General features: G+C 41.6%; 1 protein-coding gene across 6 annotated transcripts in view; it reads right to left on the minus strand.

Annotated features, from left to right (window-relative positions):
* Window positions 1-456: 456 nt before the first annotated feature.
* Window positions 457-17,414, minus strand: part of LMBR1 (limb development membrane protein 1) — a 154,197-nt gene continuing 137,239 nt past the window's right edge. For 4 of the 6 annotated variants that reach the window (XM_049642172.1, XM_049642173.1, XM_049642177.1 and 1 more), the window contains 2 exons: window positions 9,132-9,293; window positions 457-5,990 (listed from right to left, as the gene is read on the minus strand). In XM_049642172.1, the coding sequence (XP_049498129.1) occupies window positions 5,905-5,990; window positions 9,132-9,293 (248 nt within the window). In that variant the 3' untranslated portion in view covers window positions 457-5,904. The remainder of the gene's footprint in view (window positions 5,991-9,131; window positions 9,294-17,414) is intronic. The other 2 variants (XR_007460158.1, XM_049642175.1) reach the window with 2 other exon arrangements.

Genomic DNA, 17,414 nt, shown 5'->3' on the forward strand with positions numbered 1-17,414 from the left:
GAGTGAGTTTTATAATATGTGAATTACATCTCAAAGTAGTTAGGGGCAAAAATTGGGAAATACCTTTAAAAGTCTTAGGGTAGCGAAGGCCTTAGTATGACACCAAAAAATTATGGGAAACTGCACATTTTGACTACTTCAAAATGTGAAGTTTCAATACCACAAAAACCCAATATTGGACAAGTTTAAAAAACAACCAGGAAAAATATACACATCAGAAAGATAAACATTTAATATCCATAATATAGTTTTTATAAAACAATAAAGATATTATGAAATACCAGAAGAAAAATGGGCTAAGTATATTTAATACTAATTCACAAAAGTAGAAATACAAACAGCTGATAAAATTTTTTTTTAAATTCCCAGTAGTTATTAAAAATGCAAAGAAAAACAATTAAATGTTTGCCTCTCAGGTCGGCACTCCTGTAAAAGACCGGCAAAATCCAGTGTTAGCTAGAGAAACACATCTTCATGTGCTGTTGATGAGAGTATATTGATAGGATCTTTCTGGAAGTAGTCTGAAAATGTGCATTCCCTTTGATCCAAGACTTTAATACCTAGGAACTGGGTGAATTTGTAACTTAGAGTAAGAAATATGTATTTGGGCTTCCTCCCCATTCCTGGCACAGAGATAAAGCCTGTGGAATTTCCTAAAGCGATAAGAAGATAAAGGTGTCTTTTGATATGCGTAAGGAGCCCTTTGGACCACACCTGAGCTTCCCTGAACAAGCTGTCTTTGGGAAAGCTCCTACAGCAGGCCAGTGGGAACTACCACCTTCAGTCCCACCCTTCCGACCTGTGGGGAGCAGGAAGGCCTGGAGCCTGAGGATCGCTAGTGGCCAATCCTTTCCTCAATCATGTCTGTGTAATGAAGCTTCCATTTAAAACACCCTAACTGAAGGGGTTCAGAGAGCTTCTGGCCGGGCAGCACCCGGAGGTGCGGGGCGGCTGGTGCACCTGGAGGGGACAGGGAAGCTCTGCCCCCACCCCGACCCCTGGCCCGTGCGTCTGCTCCGTCCGGTGTTCCTGAGCTGGACCCTCTGTCACTAGCAGGTAATCTGGCAAGCGCACTGTTCCCCAGACTTCCGTGAGCCGCTCTAGCAAATCGCTGAGCCAGAGAGAGGTGGGAACCTCTGACCGGTAGCTGGGTGGTCGAAGCACAGGGGACAGCCCAGACCTGGCACTGACGACTGAGGCGGTGGTGGGAGTCAATCTTGGACTGAGCCCTTTACCTGTGGGGTCTGCACTAACTCCACGGACACGGCGTCAGAAGGAAATCAAATTGCGTGACACAGACACGGTATCCACAGAGAACTGGGAGAAGAGGCTGGTGCGGGAAAACCCCCACACGTGTGGTGGCCAAAAGTGAAGTACTGAGAGTGCAAAAAAAGAGAAGCTTTTCATCACAACTGTCTAAAGCGAGAATAGAGCAATGTGCTAAGACATATGTAAAAAGCTACCTGTAAGTACGTATAGCCATTCGATAGGATACAACAGCTACAGCTACTCAATAGGACAGAACGGCTCCGGCCACTCCAAGTCACAGCGTGTCCCGGGTTCGCAGGGGCCACTGTTGGCAAGCAGAGTATCTTTTAAGAAGAGCTGTTCAAGAGAGAAGACGTTAAGACCTTCACCCAGGAGTTTCAGTGACTGATCAAACCTTCTTCCTCAGCTCCGTATTTAAATCTCTACCTCCTCACATTCGGACACTGACGATCTTTCTGGTCTCCGAAAGCATCCACATCAGGTGCTGCCGCCCTACTTCTCATCACCCATGCTTGGGAACTTAACTTCTCCAGTATGTTTAGAACAGAACGCCAAAATCGCACCTAAGAAGAAGTGGGCTTCATCTGAATTTCCGAGTTGATCACACTTGAACTTGAAGACACTTTTACCGAACTGAATTACGCAGAGCTGGAAGTTAACTAACTTCTCTTCCAAAGTAGCTCCCAGATCTCTTCCTCCAAAACAAAGGGATCAATCACCTAGTTTTGAAATTTTATAGCCCACCTTTTAGAGCTTTAGCAACTGCTACTGATTTTAATTACATGTTTTGCAACAAGTAATCTGCACGTATGATACTTCGGCTTCAGGGGTGTTTGCAGTGATGAATTTTACCTAAAGAATATTCAAAAGCCAAAATGTTTTTGTATTCATTCATCTTTCAACTAGATCCTGAAGCCGTATTTTTCAAACTAAAGTTTACGATCCATTGGTATTAGTGGTCTGTGTCTAGTATCCTAAAAAATAAAACAGAAAATGCCAGCGTGCATCACATACTAAAAGTAGGTACTATTTCCTTAAATTGTCGTTCACATGTATACAAGCGTGTGAGGGTTACAGTGAAGAGTGTATCTCTTCCTTTCGTCAAAGAGCTGGAAAGCCACTGCTGTGAAGGCTTCTGTCTGCCAGTGAATTCACCAGTTGACAATTGCCATTCACTCTTCCAAGAACTGTGGATTAGGCTGCCCAGACCACAACTGGGTATAGCTCAGTCCTTTTATGGAAAAGATTAGAAAAATCAAATAAGTAACTCAAAAAATTCGATGACACCCGTGATTTCAATTGTTGATGGTACATTTTAGCTGTAACTGGTTGCAAGAAATTGCTCTACCAAGAACTCCACAAAAAAAGAGAGAAAACATTCACTTCTTCCTCAATTCAACATCCCACCAGTCATTACCGCCTTTTAGAAAACTGAAATGGAAGCATCCTACACATACGCTTAAGTTTCAGCCACGATGGCATTTAAGATTTAAAACTCAAACACGCATTTGAATGCTTATAAAACAAAGTATGAAATCACCTTTTGTAAAACTTTAATTTCTAAGACGTTAAAAAGTCACACTAGAAGTGTCTCATAGAAACAAACAGAACCAACAGATAATTTGTAAACAGAACACTCTAGTAAACAAAAATGATTTACCAGTGCATCTACACATTATCTTTAACCCATACCAGTCTTTAGTATAAAAGTCAGTGAGTGCTGTACATAGACTCATATTTAAAAAAAAATTTTTTTTAAGAACTTTGTCTTTATACATTAGATACTGTGCTAACAACAAAGAAAGCCACGTAGGGTTCTCAAAGCCCACGTTGTAGGCAGGTTACGGGGTGAAGGAGGAATAGGGCGGTCCTCTGTGCCCCAGCAAAGTGAGGCAGACGTCGAGGCCCCGAAGATCAGGTGCGTACAGCGTGAGCCACTAACGCATCCAAGAGTCAAAACCAGGCAGAAGGTTTCATTCTCGTCCACTAATCAACCAACCTCTCAGTATGGCACCGAAGGAGCTAGCATGTGTGTGTACGTGTGGGCACACGTGTAATTTTCACACAGTCTCACTTCGACAGCAGGTCTGTTTTTGCACAGAATATATATAAGGCTAAGTAAATACTGAGTCTAAGAAATACTTGGAAACATCAGTAAAAATTACAAATGTCATAATCTGTAAGATGTATCATTTTAAAATTACTTAAGTACTGCAGAAGCAATTAAAGAAAAGAAGTGGCCAAGTCTCCTCACGCAACTTTGTAACTACCGTGCCTAATGCCCTTTGCAGGTGGATCCTAAGGTGAGACTAAGCGGAGCATCTGACAGGGCGACCGTGGACGTCCTCCCACCCGGCAAGAACGAAATGGCGGCCCCGGGCCTATCCTCCTTCTCCAGCCCCACGAGCGCGACAAAGGCAAGGCCCGCAGGGCGCCCGTCCTGACCAGAGCCCAAGTGCTCGGCCTCTGTGTGCCACAGCCCGTTACTGTCGCAGCCTCTCACAGCCGCCTCCAGGGCATCCAACAGGAGCACCTGCACTTACAAAGTCTGTCCCCCAAGAGGAAGTCCCTCTGGAGGGATGCACTGTTTGGAGTGGCTGCAATCACGCGGCGAACAGGGGATATATCAACCTGCATTTGTTCCCACAAAAGGGGTCTGAGGCCCCAGGCTCAAAACCGTCCCCCCACGTGAGGTGTGTCCTTGGTCCCAGAGCCATGACGATGCATCCAGTAGCAGCTATAGGAATTTAAGCTACATTTCACCGCTTACCAATCCAAACCTGGCCTAAGTTTTCCGATGGAAAGAAACTTTCAAATGAACAAAGAATTGATACAGACATTGAAAAGTTTAATATTTGACTCAGAAATTCTCAGACATCTTACAAATACCCAGGAACTTCCTATGGCTGTTAAGTTACAAGTGCTGTCCTTTTATTGAAAGAACTTTCTTTTCTCTTCTTTCCTTGACCAGGTCTGTTCAAAATATGGATTGCAAGCAAGTTTCAGTAAAAATCAAAGCTTGCAATTAATGTTTAAATAGGTGTAATTATCAGTGAAATTAGGAAACAGCCACCTTCTGTTCATTTGCTCCAGGTCTCATGCTGAGAGATTCCCAATGCTACACTGGTGGTATTTACGGAGTGTTGTTTAGAATCACAAAATGGTCTTTTATTTTACAACGAAGCTGCATTTTAACAAGCAGAGAAGCTCAGAAGGAAATGCAGAGGTATAAATGAAGGAGAGGTATACTCAATGGAACTGAGGAATAATATACAGATTAATTTTTCTTATTATTTTGGCTCTAAATGGAAATTTTTTATGTCAAATATATACAGCCGGATTTTCATAAATTTCTCCAAAAAACAACTTGAGAAAACTGTTCTTTTACTTTTGTCTGAACACAGACAATCTATTGCCATACACATAGTGCATGTGAACATAAGTGTTTACGGAGACTGCGTAACTATGAATTGTGTGCAAAGGGGCTCGTGTCACGTGTCTGCACGCACAATTTTCAGTACCCTATCCTGGTGCCTGGTAACACAGAGTACAATTTTATAGTTTTATTCGGTGGACTTAAAAGTCAAGAAGCCATCCCAAGAATTATTTACAATTCAGTAACTGAATGATTATCTGATCACGATACATCGTGGAGCTATTCTTACATCATGAATGCTGATACTGTGCATCTGGGTGGTAACCTGGTAGCTTTTATAAATCTGAGGTTTAAAGCGGCATATAGGAAAGGAACCAAAGCCTGAAGAGCGTGGTGACAGCAGGGTTTCTACCACAGATGATTTGTAGTTTCATAATGGGACACGGGAGAACAAGGAACGGAGAGATAGCTGAAGCAATGCTTTAAAAAACCGAGTGTACACATAGCCTATAAGGCAAAATCTAAGTTACAAGTGTATTCAACACCGGCAACTATGTTATGAGAGGTAATACTGAGTCGCATACACGTGAGACGTCGGAGAACGGTGGCTACGCACTACTTCCGGCCGAGCAGACCACACCGCGCGGTGGCAGGCCTTCCCTTGTGTTCTCCCACGGATCGGGTTTTAAAAGAATTTCGCCTTTCTCCCCGGACTCAAAGTCCGATCGCTGTCACCCTGAAACAAAAGCCGGAACTATGCTTTTGTCCTTTTCCCTAAGGAGGGGAGAAATCCCATCTGCAAGCGCTGCCGTTCCCATGCGCCCCCGCAACGGTGGCAGCTGTAAGCCTGCGCGTCTGCGGGGCCTTCACTTCGCAGCCAAGCACCAAGGATGCCTTTCTCGCGGCCTCCTCCGTCTTGAACAAAGTATATAATGGGATCTAACCGAATTCTTAGAAGGCCCCGGAGTTGGCCTTAAAACATGCTCGTCTGGGTGACTGTACCAACCGAGGCCAGCACCCGCGTCCACAGAAGAACGTGCCGCCCCGAGGAGCCGGTCTGGCCGGCGAGTAGGGGGTCCGCACGGAGTTAAACGGACACGTGGCCCGTGGCGGCCGAGTTTTAGGAGACTGTGAAAGCGGTGGCGCCGCCAAGCCCGGGCGCTCACCGGGAGGCACCGCCGGGGCGAGTCATTTCTGACCGACGACGGGGCGGTCGGGAGCCGGGGGCTCCCGGGTCAGTGGCAGAGCGCTGCGCGTTCTCACAGTGCTTTGTGATGCCCGTTTGCAGACGGCTTTGACGTTTCCGAATCCCTTGACGTGTCTGATAAGTGAAGCTTATGAAGCCCTGCAGGAAAATTAAGAAAAGGGTGAGAAAGGACGTACTGTTGCGCGGCTGCGCAGACGGCCAACAAGGCAGAGTGTCCGGTGTCACTGAGGAAGCTGGGAGGTGCTGGCCAGGCCCCTTAAGGACGAGAGACCTCTTCTCCCCACTGGGGGCGCCCGGGGGCCTAAGCGCTAGACAGCTGTGTCTCAGGAAGCCACGCCTTCTCCACCATTCTGCGCAGCTCTGGGGCCCGTGCAGGCTTCCGCTTTCTTCAGTTCACTCCCTCCCCCCCCCCCCCCCCCCCCCCCCCCCGCCCCCCCCCCCCCGCTCCCGTGCCCCTCCCGCCCCACCCCCCCGCCCCCGCCCCGATCCCAGGCTCTCTCACGCCTCCTCCCGCAAGCTCATCCAGCCCCAGTGTGCTTCCCGGGGGACCTAACCGGACACCAATATGATGGCGTTCTTGTTTTAAAATACACACATACAAGTATACACACAAGAAAACATATGGAAAGACATACCAAAATATTAAGCATGTCATTAAAAGAAAAGCAATGGAAAACATGATCAAAAAGAAAAAGACAAGAAATGGCAAAATAATAAACTGAACATAAATAATATTCCAATATTCAAAGATAGTTCACAGAATAAGAAAGTATCACTATCTTCTAAAGTTACGTTAGTTTCCTTCTGTATCATACATCAGTCACTCACATAATGCACCTGACATATACAACTGTGCCCTCCCAGGGGTAAAAAGTAGAAGATAGTTCATGTGGGACCAAAGCTCTCAGCACTTACTAATAAAGTGAAACACAAAGATATTCAAGAATATATAACGAGTCCATCTATGGAAAAGATTTTGAGGAAACATTTTTATGAGGCTCAGACCTTTGCTGACACCTCAAAAACATACTTGGATGAGGTTTTTTTCCCCTAAGATTCCAGAGAGCTATCTACCTGGCAGTTAAGCAATTTTACATCCCTCTTAAATCACCACAGCACTCTGAATTTTAAAGTTTCTATCACCTGCATATGTTCATAAAAGAAAAGCTAAAATTGAGTCTGTGTATGATGGATGAATGGGAAGGAAAAAAGAAATCAATCTAACATAAAAAAGAGTTCTGATCCCAGGAATGGCCAAACCATTGAGTGACAACAGGAACCCACAGCTGCCGGGGAAGCGTGTTTCAACACGGCCTGCTAGAGAAGGAAGTAGGCGGACAGAGAACCAGCGGGGTAATCATGCCGGAAGCAAAAGGGAATCCCCTTTTAGGACACATTTCCAGTTGTTACTTCTAAAACCTGGGGGCAGCACAAGCTACGCATCTTAAAAAAAAAAAACAAAACTACAACGTCTCTCTCTGCGGATACAGTCACCTCCACCGCCATCCAGTGTTTGTTTATATACCCAGAGTACAGCAGGTACTCTATGAGATAGACACTGTCATTGTCAATGGACATAGCACCAGAGGGAAAAAGCCTACAAAAAAAAGAGGGGAAAAAAGGAGACAGTTAAATTTTATAATCAAATTACAATTCCCAGTGAAATTAGACTGAAGATCTCAGATGAGTCACACGTTATTACATATACTTAATATGGAGGATCTTTTTCTAGGTATGATTCATGTCCTCCTTAGGCATTCCAAAGAGTAACAGAAAACATTTGGACAAAAAAACCTTAAATCCATCTAGCGGTTTTACACAAGTCTTGATAATTCTATTGCCTATTATGGTCAAAGGGCCAACACAACATATATGACTTCACCTTAGGTTAAATGATACTTCCCTACATTAAAAAAAGTTTCTTTAGAAAGATGATATCCAGAATACTTAACTCAAAACTAAGTTTTCAGTAATTCATCTACAGCCATCTCATGTCAGTGACTAGTCAGTGGGAATCGACCTGACATTGTGGCTAACTAACCTCACTGATGCTACCACGGGCTTCAAAATGAAGTTCTCACTTGAGACATTTGGCGGGGAGAGCTATGGATTCCCACGTCACCTTACAGATTTTTACCTTGTCGGTATTATGAAACTTAGGCATGAAAATCCACAATTATCCGCTGCTTCTGCTGAAATGAGATGTCACTTTCACTTCTAGGCCACTATTTCACCAACCATCCCCTCACAGGGTGAACTTAAAGTAAAATACATATGAGTAGATAATCTGAAATCTTTTTTCCTTCCCAAAGGTCATCCCTTCAACCACAGAGGTTGGAAGAATTTGGTTGGGTGAGAAGCTTCATGTTGCTCAGAAGGTTGAGGTTATCTGGACCTTAATCAGTACGGGGCGTATGGCAACCACTACAAGCCACAACAGAACACAGACTATAAACATTCAAATGATGTCAAGTTAGGTAAACGACCTAATGTTAGGAGTCCCTACAATAAATCGCTGCCTTTCCCTTCTTTTATTATAAAATTACACACTCCAAACCCAAGAGGGTGTATATAGCAAGACAGTTTATATTGCCCTGGTATTCCTAAAATATAAAGCCTGATGTATGTTTAGTACTAATGTTGAAGTAAGCATGGAAAACACATTTGATAAGTTACATTTATTCCCTTTATACCTTAGCCAAACCTAAGAGTTTTTTAATACTGTCACAATACATGTGACTCATGGACTACATGATTCAGGAATGCCCTCTCCCATATTAATGACAAGAACACTAATATTTTTATCCTGACTTGTTTGGCTTATGGAAGAGAATTATGGATCAGCTTGATATTGTAAACTCCAAGCCTCAAAAGAGATCTGCAACTAAAAAACAGTAAGAGGTGTCGTTACCAAAAGAGAAGTTTAGCCCATTATTACCCTCACCTCACCACAACCACCATCGTCTTAACGATAAAAGAGCTCATTTTATTGAGCCCTTCTGATGTGCCAGGACTATGCTCAGGCCCTTACAAGAAATATTTCAGTTAATATCCACAACAAGAGAAGAAGGTATTATCACCATTTTATAGATAAGGAAGCCGAGGCTTAATGAAATAATTTTACACAAGAGCACAACCAATAAGGAGTGGGTCAGAAATGTGACCTCTAAGGTGTTATACATCAGGAAAAATGAAGAGATGAAGACTTAAAATCAATTCATATGGCAAAATTAAAAATTAGTAGAAAGCGAGAAAAATACCCATAAACCTCAGGATTACCTAGGGCCTTGAAAAGTTCTTCTCGTACAGCAGAGGTGAATTTTCTGACCAGACACAATGTTGTCACAATAGCAAAAAGCAAATTGTAGGATAATACAATATAGAAATTTCCCAGCCAATTAAACCTTCCAAAGTCTCCAAGTAGATCAAATCTAGTGATTCCTGTTAAAAATAAATAAAATAGCCCTTAATAAAATCAGGTACAATATATTTAAATACGTTACAAAATAAAGTACAAAACAGATCAAATTCCATGGACTTTCTCATTTCTGTTAGTAGGTATCCTAGTTGAAGTACGTAATTGTTATCCTGGGGAACAACCTCAACCGGCTCTAACCCACTCTGTCCGGGTGTCACGGTCTCTCGGAAGCGGCGGGAGCTGGAGCGAACACCCCTGACACTCGGCACGCTTACACTGACAAGACATCCACTGGGCCGCAGCTCACGGGGAGAAAGCACAGCGCGCTCAACTGAGTCTGGAAACAAGAGTCGTGGAGTCGTGGCGGACGAGACACCTGACAAACTTCACGCTTCGCACCTCCCCACTGCTCGGTCCCCCTCTCCATGCGGGTCCCAGGTCGAACGTCACCTCCTTACAGAGGCAACTGTCCCCTCTACATAAAACAGCCGGACCCCTCCATGGCCGGCTATCCCAATTACGTCTCTTTGTAACACAACGCTACTCGAAATAATTTCTTTTCCTTTCTGGTGTCTTTACTGCCTACTTTCCCCACTGGAATGTAAGTTCTATGAGAACAAGGACTTTGTTTTTTTCACTCCTATGTTCCCAATGCCCAGAGCCATGCTTGCCCATACTTAATAATTACTACATAAATGAATAAACTAATAGGGTAATTCTTTTCTAGGGTAAATTAATAGGGTAGTTCTAATAAACTAAGAGGGGAGGCAGGGGAATATTATTAATCTGAACTGGATGCTCCAGGTTTGTGGAGTACAATAACACACCTAGAAATGCAGGATAGTTATATACATTGAAGCTATTTAAATTCACCTAAACTGATTTTTAAAAGCAAGTCTTGGGGCACCCGGGTGGCTTAGTTGGTTAAGCGTCAGACTTCAGCTCAGGTCATGATCTCGCGGTCCGTGAGTTCGAGCCCCGCATCGGGCTCTGTGCTGGCAGCTCAGAGCCTGGAGCCTGCTTCGGATTCTGTGTCTCCCCCTCTCTCTGCCCCTCCCCTGCTCATGCTCTGTCTCTCTTGCTCTCGAAAATAAATAAAACATTAAAAAAATTTTAAAATTAAAAAATAAATAAAAACAAGTCTTAAATAAAAAAAAAAAAAAGTCATCCTATTCAGTGATAATGTACCCTGGGCCACATACTTATTAGAAAGAATGTGTGAATGCCAGGAAGTTTTCTGACCACTGGTAAATAAATAAGTAAACAACATGCAAGTAGTCAAGTGACAGATGATGGGACTGGTGACAATCTTCAAGGAAGAAACTGAAGAGCCACTTGGGGCCTATCATGTAAAATTTTAACCATAGAGGGCTGTATAAACAAGATCATATTACCTTTCTTTTATGGGTGGCCTAAGGATTTCAGGAGTAACCAAACTCCATTTCATTTTATCAGCTGACTGTTGAACTCAGCTCTCACCCCCACCAAAGCAACCCCATCACCTATTACAGGGACGGCTCTACAAAAGCAGGGCAGAGAGAAAACAGAAAAACCTTCATATCCAAAAGTATCACAAAAATAGGACGTTTCAAAAAGTATTTCTTTAACAGCCACGCTTACACAGGGCCAATGTATTTGAATTTGAGAGACAATAATCTATCATGGTATTTTAGAGAGAAGATTAATGAAAACATACGATAAAATATCATTTTAAAGAAGGTGAAGGGACAGGGCACCTGGGTGGCTCAGTCAGTTAAGCATCCGACTTCAGCTCAGGTCATGATCTCACAGTTTGTGAGTTCGAGCCCCGCACCGGGCTCTGTGCTGACAGCTAGGAACCTGGAGCCTACTTCAGATTCTGTGTCTCCCCCTCTCTCTACCCCTCCCCCGCTCACGCTCTGTGTTTCTCTCTCAATAATAAACGTTAAAAAAAAAAATGGTGAAGGGACCCAGACCCTAGCAGAGGACGCAGCACAGACCACACATCAGGAGTCACAGCAACAATCACGGCTGCTGCTTCTCAGATAAAAAACTTTACTGTGTTAAGAGGAATACATATCTAATTATACATTTTATTTTTCACACTAAGTACCATTTAATTTAACCTAGGAAGTTATCTGTAGACAGGATACAGTCCTTCCAAAACACACTTCAGCGATTTCAGCCCAGGCTTCCCAGATAATTAGTTTATTTGATGTGTAGGACCAAACTCCTTTGAGAATCTGGTCAGAGCCATAGATCATTCCACAAGAAAAACACAGAGATGCACCCAGACACGGAATCTCGCATATGATGAAATGATTGACGGAGAAAGTGACCGATCATAGAATAAAACCCTGTGCAGATTCTCCAGAAGAGTCTTACCTGGTTTCAGAACATTTTACTCATATACCACCATTCACAAAGAAAAAATCAGAACATATATACCCAAGATATGCGTATCTAATGATTTTAAAACTATATATGTACTACTCTCTGACTTTCACATTACACACAAAGAACAGACTTTAAAAATAATAGCAGTAAAGATAAATACGAGTTCTCACGGTTTCTTCATAGCCCAGTGACTTACTTCGTGAACCTATGGGGACGGACCACTTTGGACAGCATGGGACACGCTAACCAGTAAGTCCGCCACCACCCTGGACCTGGCCTATGCACCACGGGGGGGACAGCAGTGCCACACAGAGTACAGGGGCAGTGGAAGGTATGTGACATACAGCTTCTCGGCGGATTCAACGTGGCACCCCGAGAGTCAGGGCCAAGACTTCATATGAAATCCCAGACAGAGAGCGATCTCCTTATGACATGTTTGGTCCCAGGGACATCTCAGGTTGACCTCACAGACATACAGGAGCCCGTTGCTACAGTGCAACAAAGCACTAGACAAAATATTAGGTTATAGGGGCTAGTTCTGAAGACACTGCCGTTTCAAATTTAATCTTTTAAATATCTAACTAACATGGTCAGACTAAAAGATCACTCTGGACAACACATGCAGCTCTTTAGTCCTGAAAACCCCGTATAAGACTGAACCTTAAACAATAACCCTAAACCAACATCTGAGAGGCTATGTCACAGCAATTATTAAATTGTAAAATGTACTTTTTTATTAAAAGTGCCAATACTTAGGAAAAAGTAACAATACTTAAAATTTTAACTTTAACATTTATTGTAAAAATGTATAATACTTCAAAATCTCCATTTCTGGAGAAAGATATAAAAGCATATGTATTAAGGCAGCTGCTTTGGATTCTTTGTCTCCCTCTCTCTCTGCCCCTCCCCTGTTCACACACACACACTCTCTCTCTCTCTCTCAAAAATAAACATTAAAAACTCTTTTTAAAAAAGGGTATTAAGGCAGCAAAATTTTAAGATAATACTAACAAAAAAATCAATTATCAAATGTTATTAACTCTGCTACTCAAATACTGAAATGCTCATTCCCATTCAAAAGTTATTTCTTTACAAGATACGTAAAATATACACCAGCTAAAGGCCTACTTAGTTAAGCATGGCTAAGCATAAAGCCATCTTATCGGTGAATAAAATGATCTTCATGACAAACCACGTGTCGGTTCCGCCCGCTAAGATACAGTTAAAAACATTTTATGCATAATTCCTTGAATAATGGAACTTATACCTTCACAAGAACCTCATTTCAGGGAAGACCTGGTTACTCCACCTGCAACACGAATCATGAGAACCCACCTTCGTTAGCCCACCTGAGTTGACTCTGATTTCTAGCAAGCACACTCTGGTTCCTCACTAGCATGAAGACGTGGAAAGCCTGACACGCTTAAGGGATCATTAAAGCAACTTTATCATTAAACCACGGGTGCTGGCATCCCACACAAATGGCTGACATGATATCCATGGCTTTAATGTAAGACTGCCAAAAGGAACACACACATCTTGTCATAAAAAAATAAATCTAGAAGTTAAGTGTTCTCTGACAAAACACTGGGATCAACACGTTTCTCCCTCTGGACTCTTACAACGGTTAGATTATTATCTTGACGAGGTTTTCAAATTCCCTTCTCTAAACCACACTGTTGGAATAAACTTATACCTAAGGCAGGCATCAAATAATAAATATGACCTAAAGGGTACAAAATAATAAAATATACAATCCTTTTTAAGCATCATTCATTTCAGGGTTAATGTATATAGGCCCATTGCCAACTGTTTTATTTATTCAAAAACAAAGTCATTCTAAAATTGAAGAGAAGGTCCACTTCTGGGGTGGAACAGAGAGGATCCTATTAAAGCAAAGACTTCAACTTTTGACTGTTCTTACTTTGCAAGTAGATTTTCATTAAATTACATCAACTAGGAATACTGACTTCAGGTTTGGGCCAAGATGGGATAAAAGAGACCAGATTTTCCCTTCATACCTGAATTAACCAAAAAAACCTGGACAAGACATACAAAACCTTCATTCGCAAGACCCTGGACATTAAGCAATAAAGGGCAATAACGCTGACAGACAAGCAACAGGCGAGCCGGGCCCTACCTCTGCCACAGCTCCGGCCTGAAGAGGCCTTCCGGGCTGCAGCACAGAGAGTAACAGGGACAGGGTCCAGCCATCTTGCTAAGGTGAGGAGGTGCAGTTGGAGCCTGGGGACCGCAGGGTAGACAGAGAGTTGCACGGGGTGGGAACCCAGATGTGTAGAAGAGGCTCTAGAGTATTCAGCAGGGAACGGGCCCACTCATGCTCATGGGTGAACAACTGAACCAGGAATGACCCAGACGACAGAATGAGGAGCAAGGACAATTAACTAATCAGAACTGTATACCTTGTATTTCAGAAGCTGGAAGAGTGGACTTGTTCAACAGAGACACGGAAGATACAAAACAGACCCAAACGGACCTTCTACAGAGGAATATTACCATGTGACACATGGAAAACGCACTGGATGGGATTAGTGGCAGATCCGACACACCAGTAGAAAATACTCAAACGAAATACAGAAAGCAAACCAAGACAAAAAATGAACACAGCACGAGGGAACTATGAATTAATTTCAAATGAATGATATGCTTGTGGTAAGAGTTCCTTACGGAGAGGAAAGAGAACAGGAAGGAAAAAGCATCTGAAGAAATAATGGCTGAACACCTTCCAAATTTGATGAGAACTATATACTTACAAATCAAAGAAGTTCAATAAACTCAGTGAACAAAAATCTGAAGAAAACTACACCACAGCACATCATAATTAAACTTCTTAAAATCAGTGATAAAGAAGACAAATCTTAAACATGGTCATATGGAAAAAAAGAGATCAAATTATCTTTTTTTTACACAAATTAAAAAAAACAAAGATAATGATCACAGAAGATTTATCAAATACTACAGAAATGAGAAAAGAGTCATATAACATCTTTAAAATCCTGAAGGAAAAAGTTAATCTGAAATTCCATATCCAGTGAAAACTTTAAAAAAATAAGGCAAAATAAAGACATTTCATGTATACAAAAAGCGGAAAGAACCCATCACTGGCAGACCGGCATTACGTGGGATGTTGAAAAAAGTCCTCTAGACAGACAGAAGGAAAATGTATGAGAAGGAAATCTAGATCTACAGAAAGCAACGAAAAACAACAGAAATGATTACTATGCAGGTAAATATAAAAGACTTGTTAGTTTTAAATCTCTTTGAAAGATCACTGTTCAGAGCAAAATTGGAAACACTGTATTATAAGGTTTTTAACGTGTACAAATACAATTTATGATAACGAGCACGAAAACAGCCAGGGAAGAAATGGAAATACACCGTGAGAAGGCTCTTATATTAAGGGCTATGATACCACAAGAAGGTGGACTGTGACATTAAAAATGTATACTATGAACCAGAGAGCAACTATCCAAATACTACAACAAACAGTTATAGCAAACAGGTCAATAAAGGAGATAAAGTAGAATCAGTTTTTTTAATGCAACATATTGAGAAAAAATGAAGATAAAGAAGAAAAAGGGAACAAAGAAGAGAGGAGAAGAAACAGAAAATAAAGAACAAGATCATAGATTTAAACATATCAGTAATTGCACTCAAAGTAAACGGTCTAAACATCCAAATTCAAAAATGAAGATTAACAGACTATATAAAAAAGCAAGATCCAACTCTAAATTATTTTTTTAAACTTTTTTCTTTTTTTAATGTTTATTTTATTTTTTTATTTTTGAGAGAAATAAAGCACATGCATGTGAGTGGGGGAAGGGATAGAGAGAATGGGGAGAGAGAGAGAGAGAGAGAGAGAGAGAGAGAGAATATCCCAAGCAGGCTCCACGCTGTCAAGTGCAGAGCCCTACGTGGGGCTTGATCCTACAAACCATTAGATCATGACCTGAGCCAAAGTCAAGAGTCAGACACTTAACTGACTGAGCCACCCGGGTGCCCCTCTACATTATCTTTAAGAAACCAACTATTTAAATACAAAGACACATGGGCACTTGGGTGTCTCAACTGGTTAAGTGTCTGACTGTTGATGTCGGCTCAGGTCGTGATCTCATGGTGGTGAGAGATCAAGCCCCACATCAGGCTCTGTGCTGAGCGTGGAGCCCACTTGGGATTCTGTCTCTCCCTCTCTCTCTGCACGTCCCTCCCTCCCTCCCTCCCTCCTTCCCTCTCTCCCTCTCCCTCTCAAACATTTTTAAAAGATAATTAATAAATATAAATAAACATAAAGTCACAAACAGGTTAAAAGTATAAGAATGGAGGGGCGCCTGGGTGGCTCAGCCAGTTAAGCGTCCGACTTCAGCTCAGGTCACAATCTCACAGTGCGTGAGTTCGAGCCCCACGTCAGGTGATGTGCTGACAGCTCGGAGCATGGAGCCTGCTTCGGATTCTGTGTCGCCCCCTCTCTCTGCCCCTCCCCTGCTCATGCTCTCTCTCTGTCTCAAAAATAAATAAAAACATCAAAAAAAATTGTTTTTAAGTATAAGAATGGAAAAAAGTATACTATGTAATTTTAATCAAAAAAATAAAAGCTGACATGGTTATAATTAATGTCACACAAAGTAGATTTCATAGCTAAAAAGATTACCAGGAATGAAGAATGTCATCTTCATTAGCCTAATTATAAAGGGGTCAATTCATCAAGAGAATGTAACAGTCCTAAATATTTATGCATCTAATAATACCAGAACTTCAAAAATACATGAAGCAAAAAAAAGAAATGTAGGAAGAAATAAATAAATCTGCAATTGTGGTAGATTTCAAACCCCTTCTCTCAATAACTGATAAAACAGATAGTTAGAAAATCAGTAAGGATACAAAGAACTTGAGCAACATTATCAACTAAACTGACCTCATATTTATAGAACACTCTACCCATGAATAGCAGAATACACCTTGTTTTTAAGTACACAAAGAAGATACATGAGGACAGACCATGTTCTGGGCCATAAAGCAAGTCTCAATAAATTCAAAATGATTCAAGTCATACAAAACATATTTCCTCACCATAATGAAATTAAATTCGAAATCACTAACAGACAAATATCTCTAATATCCTCAAATATTTGGAAACTAAATAACAGACTTCTAAACAATCCATGGTCCAAGAAGAAATAACAAGGGAAGTCAGAAAGTATACTGAACTGAATGAAAATGGCAACACTTTAAATGAAAATTCAAGGAGGTGCAGCCAAAGCAATACTTAGAAACTCATAGTGTTCAGAGGCAATGCTAGAAAATAAAGAAGATCTCAAATCAGGGAACACACCTTCAATTTTAAGAAAGCAGAAAAATAAGAGAAAAATAAACCCCCAAATAAGCAGAAGAAAATAAACAATAAAGAGTGAATCAATGAAAGGAGAAGAGAAAAAGAACAGAGAAAAATAAATGAAACCGAAAACTGGTCCTTTGAGAAGGTCCATAAAAATCAATAAACCTCCAGCAATACTGTTAAAGAAAAAGAGACAGAAAACACAAATTACCAACATCAGCTATGAGATAGGTAATTATCACTGCTGTGCACGGGTACCTCTATCTATATTAAAGGGATAATAAAGGAACCTTATGCCAAAAAAAACCTTGACAACATAGATGAAATAAATTCCTCAAAAGACATCAACAAAGCTCACTCAAGAAGAAATAAATAAGCAGAGTAGTCCTCTACCAATAATATAAATTTAATGTGC

The sequence above is a fragment of the Panthera uncia genome, chromosome A2 (genome assembly GCF_023721935.1).
Source record: "Panthera uncia isolate 11264 chromosome A2, Puncia_PCG_1.0, whole genome shotgun sequence".
NCBI lineage: Eukaryota > Metazoa > Chordata > Mammalia > Carnivora > Felidae > Panthera > Panthera uncia.